Source organism: Podarcis melisellensis (genome assembly GCF_964234715.1).
Source record: "Podarcis melisellensis genome assembly, chromosome: 4".
NCBI lineage: Eukaryota > Metazoa > Chordata > Lepidosauria > Squamata > Lacertidae > Podarcis > Podarcis melisellensis.
The window spans coordinates 60977637-60994174 of record NC_138531.1 but is presented as its reverse complement, the minus strand read 5'-3'; the positions used below and the strand labels follow the sequence as shown (position 1 = coordinate 60994174).

At 39.4% G+C, this 16538-nt stretch overlaps 1 protein-coding gene across 4 annotated transcripts in view; it reads left to right on the top strand.

The window, feature by feature from the left end:
- The window catches only part of LOC309368099 (uncharacterized protein), a 362074-nt gene that overhangs the window by 185741 nt on the left and 159795 nt on the right, over nt 1-16538 (top strand). Inside the window, exon 4 of one of the 4 annotated variants that reach the window (XM_081907922.1) lies at nt 5116-5181. The exons of the other annotated variants lie outside the window; for them this stretch is intronic. Coding sequence (XP_081764048.1) covers nt 5116-5141 — 26 coding nt within the window. The 3' untranslated portion in view covers nt 5142-5181. Of the gene's footprint in view, nt 1-5115; nt 5182-16538 lie in introns of those variants that run through there. 4 annotated transcript variants of the gene reach the window in all.

Below are 16538 nucleotides of genomic sequence, written 5' to 3'. Positions count from 1 at the left end.
GCAATATCCTGCCCCAGTGAGCAGTCAAGCTGCCATATTTTTCACCAGCTGCAGCTTACAGACAAACTTCAAGGGCAGCCCCATATAAACTGCACTGCAGTAATCCAGCCTGGAGGTTACCAAGTGTCCTGCAGGGTTCCATATACCATGGAATGCAGCACTTAACTTATGGGGCAATCTCCTTAATGAAACTAAGATTTCCGTTACTATTTCTGTTTTTCCTCCCTTTACCCTGTCAAAAAAACCCCTACGGTATATACTTTCAGAAATCCCATCTGAGTAAATATCAGACTTAAAAATATTATTCAGGGGGCAGGGATTGTATTTCAAATCAAACACAAGTTTCATTTTTAATCAAGAATAAAGATGTTAAAATATCATGGTCGTCTCACACAAGAAGCAGGCTTTTCCTGCAGTCTTTGCAATTTGTATCACAAATGAATGCTTCGTTAACATTTGTATATCATTTCCTGCTCAGCAAATTTCCTGTTACAATGTTCCAGCATCTGTTCAGAGAGATGAAACAAAGAACTACCACTCAGGTGTCCATTGACTGAAGATGAGTAGTGGGTAATTAATGCAGAATTTTATTGTGTGTAAACGCTTCCCAAAAATACTCTCCAACTTTATATCAATAAGAAATTAATGCTGAGGAAATTATGATTTCTTTTTAAATTATCTCATAACCAAGATAAAAAAAACTGTTAATGTATATGTGTCCAGATATAGCCTATTGATGACAGAAATGTCTCTGTGTAGCAATAGCTTCAACATCCATGCACTGAGTGGGTAACCAGGAGGAATAATAAATTTTGTTCAACAGTGTGCTTCTGAATATACAGCATCTAAACTGAAAGTTTCAAATATCTCCCCTTCTGGAAGTTGTACATCAGGGAATTACAATCAGCTCAGCATTTCTGCTAAGGAGAGAAATAGTGTTATTTGAGTTTTAATGTGAAATCTATAACATTTGAACTTTGGCTAATTGAAAAATATGGTGCTCGCTCTCTCTCTTTTAGTCCAACAGTATTTGTAGTTAACTTTCCAGCGCTACAGAGAGGCAATACCACAAGTCTTAACTCTAAAGCTAAAGTTTCTCCTCATGTTTTTCAGCACCAGATGCTAAGTTAATTACTGTAGCCCTCTTCAGTCCTTGCATTCAGCAGCAAGATCTGAAGGGGCTTGTGAGTGTGCTCATTTGAACCCATTTACAAGCCTTCACACAATTGGGAACGCTGCACTGTGGAGAAGTAGAGTGGCAAAGCTGGAACTCCTACTCTCTCTTAAAAAACACTACCCATTACAGTAAAAACAAAACCCAGACAGAAACAGCAGTAAGTAAAATAGCAAATGAGTCATAAAAAATAGTAAAGATCAAATGAGACAAAAGGTTTGTGTGAATAAGGGTTTGGTTGGGGGCTTTCTTCCTATGCTATGTCCATGCATCCAATATTTCTGGTGGAAAGTCCCTTGGCAAACTTGCTACGAAGATCCATGATGAATGTAAGATTTTCTCTCTTATACAAAGAAACACAATCATTTTGATTCTGTCTAGACCAATGATATCAAGCCACCACCTTTCTTCTAACCTTTCGATAGAGTATTCTTAGATAGTGAGTCCTACTACTTTATTGTTTTGAGTGCTCCTTTCATAAATTTCAGGGCCAATGGAAGAATTGCCACTATAAATGGAAGTTAAACTATAAACAGGAGCTACATCTCACCTTAAGTTCAATTGCAAGAACAGCTTGAGGCCAACAGGTCAAGTGGATGAAATCATAAAGGTCTGGAAGTATATAAAATGTGAGAGATTCAAGGGCAAGTTTCCATCTTAGTAAAAATACTTATCTGAAACTGGAACAATATGGCATGGATTTTTATTTTTGACACGTTCTTTTTCCTGAGCGAGCATTTAACAATGTGAGAGAAAAGACCTTGATGGTAGGGGCTTTCTCCCTTTCCCTGTTTAGCTCATTGCAGACAAAGGAAGGACTGTGGAAGAAATATGATTTAATCCCATGTAACGAAATCTAATTTCTTCCTTTATCTAGGTTTAGATGTGAATATTATTTTTATTTTTAGGCCCATCTTCTTATTTTATGGCTCATCTTCACCCCACATACACCATAGTTATTGTATGTATTCCCCCAATCTGTTTTTTTGTGTCTCTGTTTTGCTGGCCACAGGAGGGATTTTCCAGTTCATAAACAGATTCACTTGTTCAAGTAGTGGCTAGTTGCGCGTCAAGCCCCGAAACCCGCCCCCATGGAAATAAAGACACAAAGGAGACAGAAATTAGTTTAAAAGTTAATGGGCAAATTTAGGCCACAACTTTATTGAATACACAAGTGTGACTGGTATTGGCTTAGGCATTGGTATCTAATGACTATAACTGGCTCCCGCCCACCCAGCAGGAAACCTGCAAAGGGTAAACTACCAGCAGAGGGAGCTCCAACAATGGCTATTGACTGGTGCTCACCCCTGGGGTTTCCGGGATAAAGCGGGATATCAAATCCAAACTCTTCTTCTTCTAGCATGGACCTAGCCCCTCCCAGGCTTTGGACGAGATCCAGACCCCCAGATTCCTTTAAAAGAATACCCTATCAAATGGAGCGGCAGGTGATGGCTGCACCTCCCCACATTCCCCTAAACCAATGCCTAACCGCCAAACCTTCCAAAGTTGTGACATGAGGTGCCTCGGAACATAGTCCCAGTGTAAATAGGGGGTGCCTGCATTAATAAGAAAAAAATTGTATTTTAGGTACTTGGTATTTAAATTACTTTTTTAAAAGACCAACAAATAATTGTTTTTTTTAACCAAAGCAGTTTGGTTCCATTCTTGAATAATGATTGTTATGTATTTAGGTCTCACCGTGCTATCCTAACTGCTTACTACTGTGGAATAATTGACCTTAATGGGACTTAATTCTGAATAAATATACTTAGACTCATAATGCAAAACTACAGTCCTATAAACACGTATAATATAAGAGTAAGTTCCACTGTATAAGATTAGGAAAATACCATAACTGCCTTGTTGTTAATACAACTCTTGTTACCAAACCGCTATTATTTTGAAGCCATTTTGACAGTCTGGGTGTTCAGCTGATGCTCTTCAATAGCACATTTCTGCAGATAAAGCTCAGGGTTGGCAATTTGTGCAAACTGCTTTATAACAATGCTCTTTTTACATTGGTAAGTCGTAGAATACTTTCTTATCTGCACTAATTTTGTTATAAATAACACAATTAAGGGGGAAATTAAGGTACATGTGACTAATGTGAATGTACTATATAACACAGTACTTAGTATGAACCAAGCAGAGATGAGATTGGGAAAGGAGTGTCTGGGCATGGAATATTGGTGCTATGTGCTATACTGTAGTTGATCTTTAAGTTCCACTGCCATTGTTCTTTTTGGCATCATATTTTGTTTGGGAAGAACTGTTCTTGGCTCATCTTGTAATTAGCTCAGGTTTTCAGAATTTTATTGAACTGGGAAAACTATTTTCAGCTTAAAACAGCCAAGGGAGACTTGGAATCATGGAAACTTCCTGCCAGTCCTCCCTGCCTTTGTAACCTTTGTAGAAGGAAACTACAATTGTCAAAACATCCCAGTTGCAATGGGATTAAATCTAATAAAATAATAATGACATTAAAAGAAGCAGATTCAAACACAATAAAACCAACCCGTTTTGAGATTAAAATTCTTTCAAAGGCTCTTTATGCCTGGCGTGTGAGGGTTTGGTGAGAGATTTGCCTGGTGCTGAAAAGATAAGAAGGTAGGTATCCTTTCCAATGAAGATCATTCCAGAAAAGGAGCACCACTACTAAGAGGACCTTCTACGTGTTCCACTTGCAGTACAGGAGTCATCTGGGACCAAAGTATTTAAGGTCAGCACTAGCCCTTTGAACTGTGCCTGGGAATGAATTGGAAGCTATTTTAGCTGTTTAAGGATTGGGAAGATATGCTCCCAATTCCCAGTTCCAAGTAGCAGCTATGTTTCCCATAACACTGGCAACCATGGCTAGGCTACCTCTGTACAAAGAGAATTGTAGATGGTGCATCAGCATAAGCTGATGGAATGCTTTCCATGCCACTGGCTCTAGAGACCATTTGGATGTCAAGTGACAAAGCTGGATCAGTGAGTGCAGCAAACTTCAATGGGAGTGTGATCTCATTCCAAAGTGGTTGAACAGCATAATCTAAAGCAGAGAAACCACTGGCCAACAGCAGCTTCATCGTGTTTATATTGACCTTAATTTGATTGGTGCTCATCCAGCCCAGACATTAGTTCAACATTTACACTGAATCAGATGGAAAGTAAAAATGAGGTGTTGGTTAATTTTATCTATGAAGGGACCATTGGTCCATGTATGCTGACCATGTCCTCTACCATATTGTAAGGTTTGAAAGAGGACTGTAAGTGAATTCAACTTAATGCTATTAAAGCATTCCCATGCAGTGTTCCTGATCCTGGGGATGTTAGTGAATGCCCACATAAGGCTATAGAGGTGGATGTCATCAGTATATGGGACTCAGCTCATAATAGCTTTGGAGTGAACTCTCTGAGTTCAGTATTGCTAATTACCCCAGTCTGAACCCTGGCAGCATCACTAGCTGCAATTTTTTCTATAGGCTGACAATATGTACATTAAGTCAATAGCTCAGTTTCACCCGGTTTTCTTAACTACTTATTGACCATACCTCTGACTGTGTTGAGACTTCAGCAAACTTGTTTGAATCTATATGTAATCATAGCTATTTGTTACAATATTCATTAGTGGCATAGATTAATTGCAACTTTGATTCAGTGCCTGCCCAGTGGTCAAAATCCAGACAAAGCAACATAGGCTTAATGCTTTGAGATACATTCATTGATTGTTTCTTGAGCCAAGAAAACCTGTATTTAAAGTCTGATTCTTTATTTTTCTCTCCTTTCCTTTATCTCATAAAGCTGTTTACCATTCCTACCCTTAAATCAATCCGCTTTAGTTTGTTTGCTGAGGTAATGAATGATCAATAGCTAATAATGCTGTCACTGAAGCTGCTGCTAGAACTAACAGTCTTGTTAAAAATATAATCTAAATTCAAAGCTGTATTTTTCTTACTTAGATATACAGAAAAATATTGCAGGATAACCATGAAACAAAATAGTAAAGAAGAAGAAAATTATTTAATAGTGAGTACCATTTAATATCTTGTTGATCTTTTAATAGTGAGTACCATTTAATATCTTGTTGATTTTTTAATGTAGGTACATTTTATTTAATTACGTTTATTTCATGGTGTACATTCTGAGTACCATTTAGTATCATGCTGAATTTATTTTAAAATAACTTTTTATTGGCATTTTAATACTAAAATTGCACTTATGTGTATGGGTGGTTATGATCCACATACGTTCTACTTGCAATACCATCCTCCACTCCTATGGCAGGCCCCTCCCCTACTTCCTGAAAGCAAAGGAAAATAAAGCCTTAGACAGAATTTTTGTTCCCACTAACAAAATCTACCTCATCAAATGTAGAGGCTATTCCTTCCATTGCCTCATCTTGCAGTAATACTTGTTCATCCATGCATGTAGCTCTGCAAGTGGTAATTTTTCTTCTACTCACAGCCCTTTAGAGGTTTTAGCAGAGTGTTGTCCTCTTGGTGCTAGAAATAGGAGGGAATATAGCAGTAAGGTTTATTATTATTATTTTACACAAAATCTATTGGGGAGAGTATACAAGCTATTAGGTTTCACTGCCTTTTTTTTCCTTTTCAAAAACTGGCTGCTCATATTGATGCTTCTTTATTTTTCCTCAATCAAAACTCTTTATAGAATTGAACTGGAGTAAGATTATGATCTTAGAGTGATAGTAGAGCTATAAATGATGAGTCTGTTGGATAGAAAGACTCTGGTATAATAACAGCTCAGGGATTGATTTATCAAGAAATATGTAATTCACTTTCCCCCCTCAGCATGGATTCCCAACTTAATGATTCTTTGCTGAAATAGCCTTATTTCGATGGCGATTCCATTAGAAGGACAGCAATTTCATATTTTTTAACTCACCTTTGTATTAGTTTAGGAGAATGAAGTGTTTTAAATTAAGCAGGTAGAATTGGAAAGATTTCCATCCATACTGCTTTCAGGTTATGTAAATGGTTTGATACTTGAAATGATTTACCGTTGTATTTGCACTTTACAAATCCTACTGGATTGCCATAATACCTGCTTATAAAGAAAGCCAATAGAAGGCAAAGTATGTTAGAAAAAGAGTAATGACAAATAATGTATTTTGCTATGTGTGGTAATTCCATTAAAAGAGCAAGGAAAATAATCATCACAAGCTTTTTCTACAACTGCCATTTCGAACAGATAGAATTTTACAGTCTGAAATACTATCAAGAAATTCAAATAGAGATGTGCCCAACATTTTCACCAGCTCTTTTTCCACCATTTGTGGGATGGTTTGATATGAACTGAAGCTGAGAGAGAGAGAGGGGGGGGAGGGAGGGAGGGACGGAGGGACGGAGGGTGCAATAGGGGAAAAAGAGTTTTCTCCAAAATCTTTGACAAATGCATGTTGCCACTTGCATTAACCTTACAAGACCAATAAGGGCTTCTTGCTTATCTAGACAAATTTCCCTCTCCTTTTAACCACTAAGAAGCCTAATTTGGCATTGAGCAGTCTATACTCTGATAAATGGTAAATAAAAGTAATACTTACTTATCAAACCTTTATTAGGCATTATGCTAATAAAACCATAAAAGAGAAAATAACATATAAAGGCCTTGAAATATATATAAAAGGGCAGCAGTTGGCTACATACATATATATATATATATACATATAAAGTCAATGGTTTTCTTTGTTAACCTGCTCCTTGGAGGACTGCTACCAAAAACTCGGCTACCCCCGCCGTTACCCTTTGGTCAACGTCGGATAGGTAGAGTCCCACACATTCACCTTGCTGGGGTTCCAGACCACCCGAGAGAGGGGACAGCACGCGTTGACGGAGCGTACTGTACAATGGGCAATGAAAGAGAATATGCTCTACAGTGTCCGGGACATTCATAGAACATCTGCAGAATCTCTTGTTTCTAGGAATACTACTTGCACAGGACACATAATTGGGAGAACCCATTAAACTCATACATTGGCCTTGGAGTGTCCATTTGACCTTAACAAGCCTAACCTAGCATGCAGAATTAATGTGTAAACAACATGGTGTAAGCTTACTGGCAGGAGGAAGCTGGAATTTGGTTTGGCCTGCTCACGCTGCTTCCTATTTGACAATGCAGAACTCTAAACTAGTTTGAAGCCTAACCATGGAGTCAGGAGACAGGATAATGTTGTGTAGTTTAGTGATGCTTTCAAAGTTCAGAATGGATTGCAGACTCATAAGTGCATTCCCCCACTCTAAACCAGATTGTAACCTGAGCCCACAGCACAATTGATGTTTGGGTGCAATCACCACCCACACACCCACACACACCAGTTCTCTCTTTTCTAAGTAATGAGTGACAGCACAAGATGAGCGACAGCTGAAGAATTACAGGGCAGTGTATGGAATTCAGAGGAAGAGGTGGCTAGGAGCATAGCTGCAGGGGAATATTAGAAGACTGGGTAGGGACAGTACCTGCCAATACTTCCCTTGGCAAATCACACCTTTCCCTCATCTTGTGTTGGAAACTGACAGTCCGGATGTCTGCCCTGTGGTTGAACTGTTTTACATTCAGCTCAGTCCTTTAATTCTGGTGTTAAAAATTCTGTTCACAGATGAAAATACTATGCTGCCTTTCTGCAAAATATTCAAGGTGATTTTTGTTCAGTTCCTTTGATGGGGTTTTGGTAAAGGTAAAGGTGATATAGACAACTATGAATAAATAGCTTGCCCACTGCTCTTGAGATGTATCTCCGCTCTACACCCATTAATTTATTTCTTAGAATGTAGGATTATCATTATTTTACTAGACTAATAAAGGGGACACCTTTTCATGAAAAGGTATACAGTGTAAATTCTCAGGAAAAAGCAAAGTTTAGGTCTGAACTTTCCTGTATGCATTACAGTCAATGCATTACATACTAAACTCTTCCCGATTTTAGTAGAGTCAAGACTGTATCGTGAAGCTTGAGGTTTTATTGCATATCACTGACTTTTATATCTTTGCTAAATCTTATGAGAGCAAATCCATTTTGTGATCATAGTTAATTACAGAAGCCTGCAGAACACCAGCTATTGCCATCTTTCCCCCTTGGCTCTCTGACTCAAAAAAATCTCCAATTCAAGAAAAAATGGTTTTGCCAATGAATCTGAGCAGAACTATAGCAGAGTCCTCCAGCCAGTTGGTTAATCAGAGAAAATGTTATTACTTTTTTCCCCAAGGAAGTCATTAATTTGAGCCTGGCAAGCTATCATTATAGCAATGTGAAATAACAGAGTTTCCCTTAGGAGATTTTTCTTAGATAAGGTGTGGAGTTTTCCATGAGCATATGTGAATTGTGTGTGGCTTTTTAATGTTATTAAAGGCAGTTTTATTAAAATATGAACCTTTTGACCTCCACATCAACATTTCCTACCAAAATAATACCTCATGGACAATGAAAATGATCTGAGCATCTCTTTGGTATTCCCTGCATACAATTCGTCATAATGTCAGATTGTGGTCCATACACTTTCCTTGTTGCATGAATAATTCATGATAATCATTCTGGACAGGTAGAATATCAAGACACTCATCTTGATTTGGCTTAATATTTGAGGCTAAGCTTGTTATGGGTCCAAATGGATTTAACCAACATTTAAAGCAACAGGTGATTTTCCTGGGGGAACTTTCATTTGGAGTTCATTTAGAAATCCAGGAAGCAACTAGCCCAATTTTTCAGATTTCACACCATGATTATTTCTGTCCTGTAGACCAGTCATCTAGCTGCCTTGAGCACTTTCTGCCAAGGATACCCCAGGAAATTACTATATGAAACCAGACTGACAAATGAATGGAAATAAAAGGAATCGTGCAAGTGAAACCATTGCAACAGAACAAGGATTGAAAAATATTCAAGCCAGAATCTAGAGAAAGTTAAGAAATGTGAAACTGATGGAACTGATGTGTGTTTACGTTTTTCTGGATTGTCACTGCAGAGCTGAGGATCTAAAAATATATTGATTGAATATGGGAAACTGGATCAGATAATTTAAACAATAAAATGACTGCAGTCTTAATTACGAAGCAAGTATGGATTTTAAATCTATTCTGTGAGGGGTTTCACTTAGCAAATGAAGTTTAAATAATATATATGATGGATTAGGTGATTATAATATTAATATAAAGAAAACATGTTTTCTCCCTCCTGGTAAGTTAGTAACATCATAAAATAGCCTCCTACTGTTAAATATGATCAGAAGGAAGTCGTCAGTGTGTAAATGATCATTTGAGCTCTTGCCATTAATTCCATTAAGTCAAAGATACTAAAAAAAAAATGAAATGAGTAATTATATTTCATCTAATATGATTTTTACACTTTGGGCACAGTATTTGCTTCCAGCCACTTTTGCTTCATGGAGAAGAATTAATTAAAAATTTCAAAACAAAATGAGAGGAAACAAGCAGGCTGGTTTTCCCTGCATGCCTAGTCCACAATGACTACAGCAGCCACCATGGCAGGAAGAGATGACAGGGTCTTTATCTCTTACTCCAAATTTCCTCTCTGCTGCTATGGCTAGGGGCGCGGTCATACCAGCAGTGACCACCACCAAGTAAGGGCAGGAAAGGACAGGAAGAACTGGAGCAAGGGCACCTGTTGCTCAGATTAAAACTTCAGAAGCACAACGTATTCTTCACTATTGAAAGCAAGCATTATGAACTGCCATGGTTTGTATTTCAAGCCAAGGAGTTATGAACATCATGAGCAGAAATGGGTTCAAAGAGAAAGAGCTGCATGCCACCTGGTGTCCCTTAAGGTTGGGTTGCATCATGGAGACAATCATCTTTTTCTGTTCAATATCCTGGAAACAACAGCATGTTATCATGCAGCATGATTTCCAGGCATGTTCTAGTTGCCTTTGGAAATGATGGAGCGGCTTAAATCAGTGTTCCTCTTTCAGTATCTTTGAAAAGAAGAAGGAAGCGATAAAAAGTCATTGAGCCACCTCTTGAGTTTTAGGTACTAAGTGCATCCACTACCCCAAATTCAAAAATTCAAATGACTTCTCTGCCCTTCCTCTGCTGGTACAGCTTCATTAGGAACAAAGATGTGGGAGTGGAATGTGTGAGCAACCCTAGGTAAAGGTAAAGGGACCCCTGACCATTAGGTCCAGTCGTGACCGACTCTGGGGTTGTGGCGCTCATCTCGCTTTATTGGCCAAGGGAGCTGGCGTACAGCTTCCGGGTCATGTGGCCAGCATGACTAAGCCACTTACCTTCTCGCCGGAACAGTACCTATTTATCTACTTGCACTTTGACGTGCTTTCAAACTGCTAGGTTGGCAGGAGCAGGGACTGAGCAACGGGAGCTCACCCCGTCATGGGGATTTGAACCACAGACCTTCTGGTAGGCAAGTCCTACGCTCTGTGGTTTAACTCACAGCACCATCCATGTCCCATGTGAGAAACCCTAGTTGAGAGATAAAAAGAGCTAGAGATGAAAAGAAGGCAAGGTATATATAATTTCCCCCACAGTTTGGAGACGCCACCATCCTACAGACCCAGATAGAGGATATGTAGTACACTTTCTTCCACTCACTACATTTGCTGCTTGTAGATCATCTCCAGTTCTCAGAAATTCTCTTACCTTAGAAGGGAAGCAAGCTCCAACATTGCTTGGTTTTCTGTGTTTGTTGAATACTTTCCCTCCAAGCCTTCCCAAATTACATCTTTTTTCATTTATTGTTTAGTTGCACTGCATGCTTACATTTTATTTTCAGGCAGACTTTGTTTTTATTGGAGATGGTAAGCTGCTTTTTGGAGGTAGGTATTCAAAAAGCAGGATATAATTTTTTTAATAAATAACTTTGGAATGTCTCTCTCACTATACTAGCAATGTTTTCATGTAGGGAAATCACACTGTTGTTGTGGATGAATGAATCCTATTAGTTTTGATCTGGAAATATCATTGTTAATTAAATTTCTAGCCTACCTTTCATCGATTAACAAACCCTGGGCGGATTAAAATCATAAAACATTATGTCCCAATTCATATAAGCAACAGAACCAGATACAAATATCAGAAATAAAATAACTCTTATCCATCAGATTACTTTCAATACCTACATGGGAAACTGGAAATGCAATCCATTTGATTTATTACCAATAAATTTTGCTAGACTGGGGCAAAATTCAGAGCTGTTAGTTTTTATAGACCAGGACATGATCTGAAGGTTAAAAAAAAGTCTGCGTCAAGTCAACACCTGGATGGGAGATTGCCTTGGGAGACTTTTGTGTGTAGCCTTGAGTTAGATTGTTGAAGAAATGGTTAAATTTGAATAGTAATAAATGCAACACACAAATCTGTATATTGGTATACAGAAAGGAACACATGTGGAAAAGTTTGAAATTGCATTTTCTTGAATTTGAAGGGCGGGGAAGATAATTTGCCAACCCCCCTTTTTGTTCTAAGCACTCATTGGAAGCTAGAAAAGGAAGTTATATAAGCAACTCTGACTAATCTGCTCTTGTTCCATATTTGAATAGCCTTTATAAGTGTAACAACCTGTAACAAAAGAATTCAAGATCCAAGATTCATCATTTAAATGATGAGATTTTTCCACCACCACGAGCAATATAATACTAGTCCCTTTCAACTACAGTAAGCAGCCCAAACCTTAAGAATCAGAAAACTCTCATCTCTTGCTATATATCAAGGGTGAAATAGCTTCGTTATTGTGCAGACTGTACATAGTTCCACGATTTCCATCATCTGATGGCTGTCACTGCGTCTTCCCCATTGCTGAATGCTTGTATTGGAAGGATACAGTTGGCTTTGGAGACAAACACTGCTGGCCACAATAATATTTTATCTTAATTTAAACCTTAATCCATTTAAATAGTATCTGTACTGTAATAGTAGTATTAAATCACAGAAATGGGAATAGTGTTAACAGCGGGACATTATCTTTTATTGAGGGCAAGCAGCAGGGTTGCTGTTAATGAGGACATCATCAATTTATCAGTTAAAGGTCAGTCTAAAAGAGGTCCTGCCCTCCCCACTTTTTTCCCTTTTTCTGCACTGTACAATGGCTGTCTGCACCCAGAATCATTTTTATCAATCATCTGGTCTGGTGACAGCAGACATCTTAATGCAATGTCTGCATTAATGTTTTCCAGAAGTACAGTGTCTCAGGCACAGTTCAGAGCTGTTGAATTGGAAAACATTCCCTCCCCCTCACTATTAACAATTACTGAGTTCATCAATTATTTCTGGCCACCTTTTTATTTTATTTTAAATGTTACATTTCAATATATTTTAGTCTCTCTCTCTCTCTCTCTCTCTCTCTCTCTCTATATATATATATATATCTTGGTAGCCTTTAAATGTTACTAGCAAGGGGGGCAGTGTGTGGAGAAGCTACCCTTTAGCAATGGGATATTTTCTGAGTTAATCGTTTATTAAAATAATAACACTCAAGCTATCAGACTACAAAAATTCTGCTACCTAATATGATAGTAGAAGAAAGGTTTAAGAAAGAACAAAAAATACAAATAAAAGTGAAAAGGGACACATTGACAACTACTTTCATTCTCAAGTGTAAAGATTAGGACAACTATAAACATTTAATCTTATTAGAAGAAGGTCCCCCCCCCCCCGTAAGTATGTTGTTCTTACAAAAGAATGTGTATTGGGGCAGAAGATCAGGAAATGCCCCAAACACAACAGATCTGGGTAACCATATTTTGAAGTGAAGTAATGAGTGTAACTAGGTTGGCAGGAGCAGGGACTAAAGCACAAAGTGCAAGTAGATAAATAGGTACCATTCCAGCGGGAAGGTAAATGGCGTTTCCGTGCGCTGCTCTGGTTCGCCAGAAGTGGCTTAGTCGGCCAATAAAGCGAGATGAGTGCCGCAACCCCAGAGTCATCTGCGACTGGACCTAATGGTCAGGGGTCCCTTTACCTTTACCTAATGAGTATAACTACCTAAAAAGCTCTAACCCACCCCAGTAGGACTACTTAGGAAGGAGTCTACAGTTATGTAATTTGGTGAGGGTCATGGTAGACCTCTTAATGATTTTCCTGCTTGCTGTAGCAACTGTAATGTACTGTGCCAGGAAGCAGTCCTATGCACAACAAGCTGGTGTAAAACACACCAGTATAAATTATGCCAGCATAGGTTAGACTAGTCCCAAATCCTACTCAGAAGCAAGACTTTGCTGCTGCTCTGCCCAAATCTGGCAGAGGGAAAAGAAGCCTTTAAAACAGTGTTCTAAATTACCGGTAGCCCTGGCTCAACCAATTGAGCCCCAGCTGAGAAAGTTACACTGGCATATCTGTGACTGGAGACTTAATGCCAACTGAGGCTGACTGAGCCAGGAATCAGCCAGCTGAGCCAGAGATCTGCTGTATCCTAAGCTGTCCATCCTGCCAGATCTTGCAAGAGGATTGCCCCCTTGGATGCTGTATAGTTTTAAATTTTAATTTGTATTCCATTGCTTCTTAATATTGTATCATGTATAAGAAATATTTATACTTCTTGTATTGTATTGCAGTTTTCATTAAAATACAAAAAATAAAAGAAGCAATTAAAATACAATTAACCCAATATTAATTAAACCTATTTAATGCAGACAGACCACAGGCCATGTGACTTGACGTTCATGAGCCACTAGTCTAATTGCATTACTGATTGTTTACTCAGAAGCAAGCTCTGCTATGTTTGGTGAAATTTACTCTCAGGAAACTGCGCACAAGATAGCAGCCTAATTCAGCACTCTGCTCTTTTAGACTTCTCACCTCTAAAAGCCCTTGATATTGTTCCCGGCACTCCTGGCTCATCTCTGCTTACAGTATGATTGTTATTTATACATTGCCGTAAAATGGCATGATGCTCCATAGACAGAAGATAAGGCAAGGTTCAGGCCACAAGGAGCTTGCAACTTAATTTAATATTCCCCTAAAGTTCAAATCAAGGTTGCTGTTTGGCAAAGCTTTTAGAACATCTTTCGAAGCCAGTCAGGTTGATCTGCAGTCGCATTATGCGCATATTAATTAAAGTTCAAATGCTTGCCTTTTTGTGCTCCAGGCTGAGAGTGGTAAGTCAATATTTTGCTATCACCACAGCACAGTCTCTGCAGCAGTGAAGTTCTGATTTTAATATTGATTTTTCCATTGTACAGGAATTAACATGTGTCTCGCTTCCTGAATCACAGATCTTATATCCTGTGTGTACCTTAAAGGAGAAGTCTGGAATAGCAATGAATAGTTCATCATTTTAACTGTTTGTAACAATTGACACAAGCTAAGCTGAAGCACAGTAGAGAATCCATGCCTGCCCTAAAAATATCATGGAGTCACGTTCACTCCAGTAGTAATTGACATGACTATCAATGAGACTTGGTCCAGCAACTGGACTGATGTTAAGGCACAAAATGAATACAAAGAAGCAAAAAAGAGTGTGTGAGTGGGCAATTATGTGTTGCTTAATCAAGACTTCAGACAGACTCAAACCTGCCAGCTGATAGATTATCAGACTCAACAAGTGCTTACTAGCATTTAAGCATTCAAACCCCACTTGCGCAAGATGTGTGCCTCTGCAAACTACTCTCCCTGAAAATAAGCTCTTCCAGAACATGAATGCCTGAGAAGAATTAGTTCAAATGTGTTAAGGGACCTATTTTCTACTCTGACACTCACTCTATTCTGCCAGAAGAAAGGCAGCTAGTTGTTTGTCAGGTAGAACTGGTCCAGAAAGTAGCAAGTTTGCCAAAATACACAGCAAATACGCAGCAAAATGATTGCAGCAGGAATAACCTTTGATCAATGCCTGGATACTAGAGCACCCTCATAGAGTGCCTCATAAGTAGACCGAGATGAGACCAGTCCCCCCCCCAAAAAAAGTTCTTATTGAGAAAACAACAATAGTCTCATGGCAGCTGAATGACGAACACATTTATTATGGCATAAGTTTTGTGGACTGCAAAGCACACTTAGCACATGAAATATGATTTTTTAAAAAAATTAAAAATTTGCTAATACAATCCAAAAGTTACGACATCGAACCTATTGGTGTACTGTTATTCACTGGTTTAAAATTCCTTTGTTCAAGGATGGCCACATTAAGGTCAGTTACAGGCTAATGTTAGTAAATGAATTATCACCCTCTTTGCGTGCCGAGGTCCCCAGGTCCACCCCAATAACTCACACATCATACAGAATTTTTGTTTAAGGTTTTTGGCATAATTTTGGCCACAACTTTATTAAAATACAAATTTGTGAGTGGTTGCTTAGGCATTGGTTGCGACTATCTGCCCCCACCATGGGGGTCAGACTGACATTCTGCACGATGCGAAAGTCAGAATGGGGGAATACACTTGGGGGTTACGCGGAGCAGGGAACCTGCCCTCACCCCAAATGCAACCAGGAGCTCATTGCTATGGCCCGAGCCCCCTTGACAGAGTGGACAAGCAAAAGTTAGCCCCCAATTCCTTTAACGGAATCCCTTGCAGCAGCAGCATTAGAGGGGCAGGCACAGCCAATCCATGCCCCTCAACCAACCAAACCATAAACCAATGCCTAACCGCAACCTTACAAGTTGTGACGATTTGCTACACAGTAGGCAAAAACCAAATGGCCCCAGCCAATCAGCCAGATGGACAAAATTCCTACCAGGCCCTCGCTCCAAAGCAGACGACCCCATGACAGGCATAGCAAGGTCAAAGTGAACAACCCTATTCTAGGGAGGGAGGGACGGGCAATCCGATGCATGGGCGAAAAGAGGAAACCCTAGCCTCGTGCAAGGAGTTTTAGCATTTCTGGCTGTCAATCAATAAATGGCAACATTAATTTCTTCCCAACAACAAGGGAAGCCCCAATCGCATCAGTGGCCAACGATCAGTTAGCCCGCCCCCAACTATGGAGTGTCCTGGCGGCCCCCACCACAACACGTGCTCTCCATGAAGGAGAACACGCTTTGCTATTCTGCATTATCCGTGGGGAAGCAGGAATCACAGCCTACAACTGTGAGTGAGGCACAAACACCATCTCTGACTAGTCAGTATTCATGGGAACCAAGGTATATTGGTTGGGGTTGCTAGTCCTGGTTGGCTACTGGGCTGGATTTTCTTCTCATGGGTGTTAGAAGGACTACCTTGGTGCTTGCATTAAGTGCATTAATATGGTCAGTTCTTCAGAGAGTGGCTCAAAATCTTCGTTTTCCCCTCCCTCCTTCAGCTTCTCTTTAGATTGATCTGGAAGAGATTGATGGGTGAAAGGGTTAAGGCAGGACAGGCAATGTTGATGCCCTTCAGGTGTTGGACCACACCTCCCATGATCTCTGGTGGTTGGGCAAACTGACTGGGGTTAATGGGAGTTGTGGTCCAACAATCTCTGCACAGCA